Below are 8,788 nucleotides of genomic sequence, written 5' to 3' on the forward strand. Positions count from 1 at the left end.
AGGTTTGGTAGAAACCCGCATTGAAACCCTCCACCAGCTAAGTTCAGAACTAAAAAAAAACAAAAGTTCTCAGTAGACGCCTCCTCCTGGTGGAATTCCTCCATGTACTCCTTACTCCTCCCCCTCCTTGGCCCAACCATCATCATAATAATTATACTGCTAATTGCCCCCTGTTTTCTCCGCTTCATCCAGGACCGATTCGCACAGCTCACACGGACAATAGAGGTCCACCAAATGATGCTACAACATTACCAGCCTTTGACCAGTCCCCGGGACTCGGACCACACCGACTCGGCACCCCTCCCCTGACGCCGCCCCCGTCCAGCAGGAAGTAGTCAGAAAGACGACCTGGCCCCTGTTCCTATATCACAGAGTCGGGAATGTCCGAGAGCCTGGGAACTGGCACCAGGCAAACTGCTCAGCCGTTACCTCGCTTACCCAACCTAAACTCCCTCCCTGTTTCAGGAACTGTTTGCCCTGAACTCATAGATCAACTCCTGTCCCATTCTCCTGTCCTAGTCCAGGAACTGTTCGCTCCGGGACAATAGATTCACATTCCAGGGGGCCCCCATGCGTAGCCCCTCAGGACCTAACCTAACAACAAGTTCCCTCTGCCACAGGCGCAGATATAAAAATCACAAACCCCAGCATCGGGCGCGGCTTCTCGGACTCAACCCCCCGAGTCTGTGAACCCGCCCGGAGTGTACCCAATAAAGCCTGATTTCTGCTTATTCGGCTGTTTGGCTCTCTGGTTTCTTCCCACCTCCCACCGGCGGCACCTGGCTACCTTACATCAAGAATGTCTGAGCAATCATGAAGGGGAGCCTGAGGGTCATGTCAGGCAGCAGGGTAGCTGGGTTGAGGGCAGGTCTTCAGGAACTGGATTCAGGAGGAGTCTAAGATGAGTACCTGGTATTGGGTGATCCGGGCATTAGACATCCACCAGTCCGGAGGGCTCCTGAGGAGAGCCTCAACAGAGTGTGCCCCAACAATCTGGAGGCCTTGCCCTAGGGTTAGCTTGGATGCATCTTTAACTAAAATAGCAGTGTCTGCTATGGCTCGCTGGCAGCTGGGCCAGCTGGAGGCTACCGAGTCTAATCTCTTAGATAAGTAGGCAACTGGTCTCTTCCAGGGCCCTAATGACTGGGTTAGGACCCCTTTGGCAATGCCTCGAGTCTCAGAGACGAAGAGCTGAAAGGGTTTAGCGATATCAGGCCCAGCTAGGGCGGGTGCAGACATTGAGGCCATTTTTAGTTTCTCAAAGGCCTCTTGTTCTATCTCAGTCCAGATTGAGGTATTGTCTTTTCCCCCTGTGCTGGTATAGAGAGGCTTAGTGATCTCGGCAAAGCTAGGGATCCAGAGGCGGCAGTACCCTACAGCCCCAAGAAATTCCCGTACCTGTTGTGGGGGTAGGGATTTTCATGACCGCCTATATCCTGCTATTGGAGAGCAATCGTTTTCCCTCTTTGAGTTCATAACCTAGGTAGGTCACGGTGGTGGTGCATAATTGAGCTTTCTTGGCTGAGACCCGATATCCTAAGGGTTCTAGCTCTAGTAGGAGTGCCTTCGAGGCCTCCTCACATTCAGGAAGAGAAGCGGCTGCTAGAAGCAAATCATCTACATACTGTAGCAGGGTGACATGTTGGTACCTTTCCCGGAACAGTTGGAGGTCCTTGCTCAAGGCCTCATCGAAGATGGTGGGAGAGTTCTTGAATCCTTGAAGCAGTTGGGTCCAGGTCAGTTGTCCTGAGAATCCCCCTTCCGGATCAACCCATTCGAAGGCGAAGATGGGTTGGCTGAGAGGCGATAAAGGAATTGAAAAGAAGGCGTCCTTGAGGTCCAAGACAGTATAGTAAACACGGCTAGGCGGGATCAGGCTCAGAAGCGTGTAAGGGTTCGGAACCATGGGGTGGATGGTTTCCACCCAAGTGTTTACTTCCCTTAAATCTTGGACCAGCCTAAAATCCTCAGTCCCAGGCTTCTTAACTGGCAAGAGGGGAGTGTTCCAGGCGACTGGCAAGGTTTTAAAATGCCAGCTTCTCTGAGTCTATTAATATGCGTAGTTATTCCTAGTTTGGCCTTTACAGAGATCGGGTATTGGCGGACCCGAATTGCTGCTTAGTTGTACTCTAACTGGAGCCTGATGCTTAGCTAGGCCAGGGGGGTTAGTTTCTGCCCAAACCCCCGCTATTTCTTTTTTCCATTTTTCGAGGACAGCATTAGAGTTTTCTTTAAAAGGCTTCTCTAGTAGGAGGTATTCCTCGGATAGGGGCACAGAGAGCAGGAGAGAGACTGCCGGTTCCCCGAGGGTTAGGGTGGAGCCCTCCTGTTTGAAGGAGATCATGGCCTGCAATTTCTGGAGGAGATCTCGGCCAAGGAGAGGGTAGGGACAGTCCGGCATGACTAGGAAGGAATGAGTGATAGTTCCTTTGCCTAAGTCAGTTATTCTCGCTGTAGTCCAAGGGTAGGATTGGGATTTCCCTGTTGCCCCTACAACTGGTGTTTTCTCAGATGAGAGTGGCCCTGTGGTCTGCTTTAAAACAGAAAAGGTGGCTCCAGTATCAACTAGAATTTCAACAGGATGGCCCCCAACTTGTAATGTTACCTTGGGCTCCCGGGGACCTAATCTGTAGGAGCCCTGACCCCCCCATTCAGTGTCTTCCAAGAGGATGAGGTCCTTAGGTTTCTGCTGGGCCCCCTCTTAGGGCAGTCCTTTTTCCAATGACCATATTCTTTGCAGTAGGCACATTGGTTAGGGTCACAAGAAGTGGCGGAGATCGTTGCCTAGGTCTCCGTGGGGTTGGCCCTGTGTTTTTAGGCCTATTTCCCCGTTGCCCTTTTTGATTCTCTTGAAGAGCGGCAATGATTACTCTTGTGACTTTTTTAGTACTGGCCATTTCTGGGTTGTCCCGGTTGTTAAATACTCTCTGAGCTATTTCAGCTAACTCATTAAGATTTTTTCCTTCAAAACCCTCTAATTTCTGGAGTTTCTTCCTAATGTCTGGGGCCGACTGGGTGACAAAAGCAATATTAATTGCCCGTCTATTCTCAGGGCCTCCGGGTCTATGGGAGTAAAGAGGCGATGAGCCTCCATGAGACGTTCAAGAAAGGCCGCTGGGGATTCCCCTGCGGTTTGAACAGTCTCGCTTACCTCAGACAGATTAGTTGGCTTCTTGGCAGCTCCGCGGAGGCCCTGGAGTAGAGATTGGGGTATTGGGTTAAAGCCTCCTTATCTTGATCAGTGTTCGGGTCCCAATTGGGTCGGGTAGTTGGGAGGCAGGACCTGTGAGGGGTTGGCCGTCTGACCCAAGGATGAATTCTACTGCCTCCCTGTGGATCCTGTCCCTCTCCTCGGAGGTCAACAGGACCTGCAACAATTGCTGACAGTCATCCCAAGTGGGCTGATGGGTGTGGAAGTCTGTCTCTAGGAGAGAGATTAAACCTTGGGGTTTATCAGAGAAGGAAGGGTTCTGTTGTTTCCAATTAGACAGATCGCTAGTTGAGAAGGGGACATAAACCATGAAGGGCCGGTCTGGTCTCCACCCGGTGGTGGAGCAACCTGACGGAGGGGCAGGACGGCAGCCAAGGAGTCTGGCGCCTGCGGAGGAGGGTTAGACGGGGTGCCGCCACGTGTATGGGAAGGACTGAGCGGCTGAAGGGCTTCAGCCTCTCAAGCAATGGCAGCAGGTGGCGGTGGCCGATAAGGGGGTGGCCCCACGGGGTCAGTGAGGGGGTCTTCCGGGGGACCTGAAAGAACAGGGTACAGCCTTTGGGAGGGAGCAGGAGCCGAGGGCTTCTGAGGCTTCCGCGGAAGCTGGGCAATTAAAATCTTCTCCCTATTAGGGCACGAACATTTCTTAATATAATTAGGCTTGTCAGTGGCTATGTCAATCCAAACATCGATGTAAGGAGTTTGGTCTGGGTGTCCGGGAGTCCCGTAGATGACGCCTCGAACTGCGAACAAAGAGCTTAAGTGAAAAGTGCCCTGGGAGGGCCAATCGACCCGGAAAGTGGGCCACTCCCATTCGCACAAAGTGCTCAAGAATCCAGGGTCTGCTGAGATGCTGTAACCTGAGGCGCACTTGGAAAAGTCTGAGAAGTTATTAAGGAGACATTGAAGAGGGGTCCTAGGTCCTGAAAGTCCCTGACCCATTTTGAAGGACACAGGTGGGCACAGCACAGAAACACAAAACACAAAAGGACAAACAAATAAGACAGACAAAAAAAAACAGACAAACCGAACCGGGGCCAAAAGCAACATCTCGCTATGGCCCTGCTGCGTCCAGCAGATCCACTTCCCCTTACTCTGCAGAATTTTCAGAAACAGACTTACCGAGGGACGTCCCGTCTGCTGAACCGAACCTGGGCCCAGGGTTTTCAGATGCTCTCTAGATGGAATTTTGGAGTAGAGACAATTTCCAGGGCAGAATGGCGTCTGGCGTGGAGGAACGTCTTCTCCGAGGCCTTCCCCTTGGCCACCTGTCCAATCCTGGGATGGACCAGTCTCCTGGAGTCTGAGGAGGTCAACCCACCAAAGTGGGGGACCTTGTTTGTCTATCTCGCTGGGCCCTCCAAATGTTGTAGACCAACGAGACAGACCAGACTCAGACTCCAAACTGGGTTCAAATTAAGAGAGCTTTATTAGCCGCACGGCAACTGTCCCATCCTACGCAGAGGAGAGAGCAGCCCCGAGCTCAGGGGGTGGGTTGCTGATATAGTTGTCTTAGCCCCTGTTAAGGAATTTGGGTTAAAGTTATGCTAGCAAGCAAGCACGTACAGAAGCAGGTATTTGCAGTTAGCTGTTATGCCTGAGGGAACAATCAGTTTCGGTGTACACAAAGCAATGGTTATCTATACAATGCAGTGGTTATCTGTTAGCAGATAGTTCTTGCCATTCCCTTAAAATCCAGGGGGCAAGGTCATGTGTTTGTCCTTTACACATAATTTTTATAAAGTTTTATATATATATATATATATATATAAAAATTGGGTATGTAAACAGTTCTCTGTTTTCTAAGAGAATGCAATAAATGTAGCATTGCGAATAAATCTTTAAAACTTATGTCCACACAAAAACCTGCACATGAATGTTTTAGCAGCTTTATTCATAATTGGCCCAAATTGGAAGCAACCAAAATGTCTTTCAGCGGGTGAATGGACAAATAAACTAGGACATCCAGATGGTGGAATATTAGTACTGAAAAGAAATGAGCTATCAAGCCCTGGAAAGACATGAAGGAACTTTGCAAGCATAGTGCTGAGTGAAAGAAGCCAATCTGGCTACATGTGTATGATTCTAAGTATATGACACTCTGAAAAAGTCTAAACTAGGGAGACAATAGAAGGATCAGAGGTTGCCAGGGATTAGGGGGAGGAAGGGATGAATAGCAGAGCACAGAGGACTTTTAGGGCAGTGAAACCACTCCACATGGCAGCAATTTTCAGCAGGTGTGCCGCGAGAATGTTTAAAACATGCAACACCTGACCATTTAGTCAGAGGCACTGACCTCTGTTCCCTGAGACTGTCAAACAAAAAAAATGACAACAGCCAACTCAACAATAGCCATTCAGTGTGAGTAAACAAAATTATACCTATTTCTTTTGTCAGCTAGGCAAAAAAATATAGTATATTTTTTGGTGTGCTGCAGAATTTTAGTAGTTTATGTGTGCCATGAGATGGAAAAGGTTGAAAATCACTGCCATATGGTACTAAAATGATAGATATGTCATCAAAAGCCATAGAATGTACAAAACCAAGAGTAAACCCTAATGTAAACTCTGGGTGATAATGACGTATCAATGTAGGTTGATCAATTATAACATATACACCACTCTTGTGGAGATGTTGACAACAGAGGGAGGCTGTGCACCTGTAGGGCAGGAGATGGATGGGAAATCTATCTTCTGTTCACTATTGCTGTGAACCTATATACCTGCGCTAAAAACTAAAGTCTACTCCAAAAGGGGGTTAAAGTTCATTTTATTAAAAAGGAAAAAGAGTGGATTGTAAACTAATAGCATCCCATGCTTGTTACTCTATTTTTATTTTATTTTTTAAAATTTATCTTTAGCCCTGCCCAGTTTGGTTCAGTGGTTGGAGCATCAGCCCGCGGACCAATGAGTCGTGGGTTCGATTCCGGTCAAGGGCACGTACCTTGGTTGTGGTTCATCCGAGCCCTAGTCTCATCCTGCAGGAGGCAACCAGTCGATGTGTCCCTCTCACATCTATATCTCTCTCTCTCTCTCCCTCTCTCTCTCTCTCTCCCTCCCACTCTATCTGATGATAAATAGGAAAATATCCTCAGGTGAGGATTTTTAAAAAAAGTTATCTTTATTCTTGAAAGTATTACACATGTGTTACACTGTTTTTAAAAGGTATATAGAAAAGTCTGGAAGGATTTAATGATGATTTTTTATTGAGCAATGTGCCCATAATAGGCATAAGCCCTTTAAATGCAGTGTCCCCTTTAATTCCCATCAAAATGTCGAAGTACAGGTGAAAAGAGGAGGAGTGATAGTTAATATCCTTCTCTTTCCCGGTAGCCTCTCCTTTTACTGTTCCATTATGAAAACAATTACTTCTTGAACAATGCACATTTTGAGTTATTTTTATAATAAGAAAAAAAATGTTTTGAAATTTTTAAAGAGACCAAGAAATGACCACTCCCTCTTATCCTCCCCAAACAATTTCATTTTCTGCAGGATTTGACTTCCAGCCAAGCTGTCCCTCCACTGACTCTGGGCTCCCAGATCACACTCTTCCGTAATTTTCACCAGTTCTGGGTCACTGGAGGCTACGCCTGTTCCCAACATGTCCTCCTCCTCGTCAGCCTGCCCTACATTCCTCCTGCTTCACCGGGGACCACAGATCTGGATGCCAATGAATTTGGATCAACTTATTTCTGTCTTCGAGGGAGTAAGCTGTGGAGGAAGGGCTGCGAAGCCTGGGGGCCTGGTTTGTGACATACTTACAGCCATGAAGCCATTGAGGAAAGATAACAGTCTCTTCAAGGAAGAATAAGGAGTGTGTATTTCAGTCATGTTGGCAGACAGGTGCCCTGGACATTTAAGTCAGCATCTTCCTAAACCTCTGGGCTAATGTTTCCTGAGATGGTAGGGGTCGGGGGGTGGGGGAGCACTAAAGCTGACTTGCTCTATTCCTCTCTCTTCTGGCTGCCTGATCACTGCAGGGGAGGAGGTTCAGTCATAAATCTTTATCACATCACAACTGGATACTGGAGCAAGGCTCCTGGTACCCGAGAAGCAGGTGCCCCAAACTACTTTCCTGCTGGCTCCTCCAAACAGGACACATGAACAGTGGGAGAAAATGTATGGTGTGCACTCTGGCCAGTTTGGCTCAGTGGTTGGAGCATCAGCCAGCGGTCCAGAGAGACCCAGGTTCAGTTCCCGCTAAGGGCATGTACCTCGGTTGCAGTTTGTCCCTGGCCCTGGTTGGGTCGTGTGGGTGGCAACCACTCAATGTGTCCCTTTTACATTGATGTTTCTCTCTCTCTCCCTCCCACTCTATCTGAATAATGGAAAAATGTCCTCAGATGAGGACTAAAATATATATATATATATGGTGTGCCATCCTGATACCCCTAGATGCCACTGGGGTAGAGTACTCAGCACTAACCACTTATGTGGTTGATGACCCCTGCTAGACCTGGGGGCTCTAAGGGGGAAAGGGCCTTGGCTGTCCTATTCACAGCTATATTCCCAAAGTCTGGTACATAGTAGGTGCTCAAGAAACCAGTGTGAAATGAATGAATCAAAAGGAATGAATGAATCTAACTACAAGCCACTGGGTCCCCAAAGTCCCTGCCCACACATTAGCTCATTTGGTTCACCCGTCTCCCAAGCCTCAGAGAGGCCAATATAACTGTTTGAGGCCACACAGGAAGCAAGATCAAGGCTGGGCTTTGAAGCTCCAAGACTGTCATGAAGGTGGGAATTTGTGCCCCCTCCCCAAGAACCCATCCTTTCTCCATCTGAGGCTTGCTCAGCCAAAGCTGGTGAAGCTATTGTCCATGAGCCCATGTGTCATTGATCACTGGGACTTCCTTTTTTTTTTTTTTATATCCTCACCCGAGGACATTTTTCCATTTTTTTGTTCAGACAGAGTGGGAGGGGGAGAGAGAGGAAGAGAGAGAGAGAAAGAGAAACATTAACGTGAAAGGGACACATCGAGTGGCTGCCACTTGCACGACCCAACCAGGGTAGGGGACAAATTGCAACCAAGGTACATGCCCTTAGCAGGAACCGAACCTAGGTCTCTCTGGACTGCAGGCCGATGCTCTAACCGCTGAGCCAAACCGGCCAGGGCTCACTGGGACTTTCTTGATGATAACAGAGGCAGAAAGGGCATTTCGGGCAAAACAATGTGCATGTGGGCAGATTCCCAGGCCCAGCTCCTACAGCCCCTAACCCACATTGTCTGCCTGATCCCACTGCATCTAAGTCCATGCAACACCAACCTTGTGCCCCCTCTGTCCAGCCCTGGGCTGCAGTGTGTCTATCCATGTCCAGGTCCTGGGGAACTCAGGGCTTTCAGAATCTTCTGTGACCCCCAGGGCCCAGCTCAAAGAAAATACTTTACACTTGAATTAATCTAATGACTGTTTGTCAAATCTCCTGCTTCTTAGAACAATGGAACTAAGAAAGATATTCATGAAAGAGGAACTGTCTTCTCCCTGGCACTCGGGCCACGTTGACAGCTAGGAGTATGTTCTTCCACATCTTTCTCTACATGGTTTTGTTTGTTTGTTTTTTAATTGATTTTAGAGAG

General features: G+C 48.4%; 1 protein-coding gene across 1 annotated transcript in view; it reads right to left on the minus strand.

The window, feature by feature from the left end:
- TSPAN16 (tetraspanin 16) overlaps positions 1–7,041 on the minus strand; it is a 33,799-nt gene extending 26,758 nt beyond the window's left edge. Inside the window, 1 exon segment of the mRNA XM_036282221.1 lies at positions 6,973–7,041. Coding sequence (XP_036138114.1) covers positions 6,973–7,041 — 69 coding nt within the window.
- Between the last annotated feature and the right edge of the window lie 1,747 nt (positions 7,042–8,788).

Source organism: Molossus molossus, unplaced genomic scaffold (genome assembly GCF_014108415.1).
Source record: "Molossus molossus isolate mMolMol1 unplaced genomic scaffold, mMolMol1.p scaffold_m16_p_4, whole genome shotgun sequence".
Taxonomy (NCBI): Eukaryota; Metazoa; Chordata; class Mammalia; order Chiroptera; family Molossidae; genus Molossus; species Molossus molossus.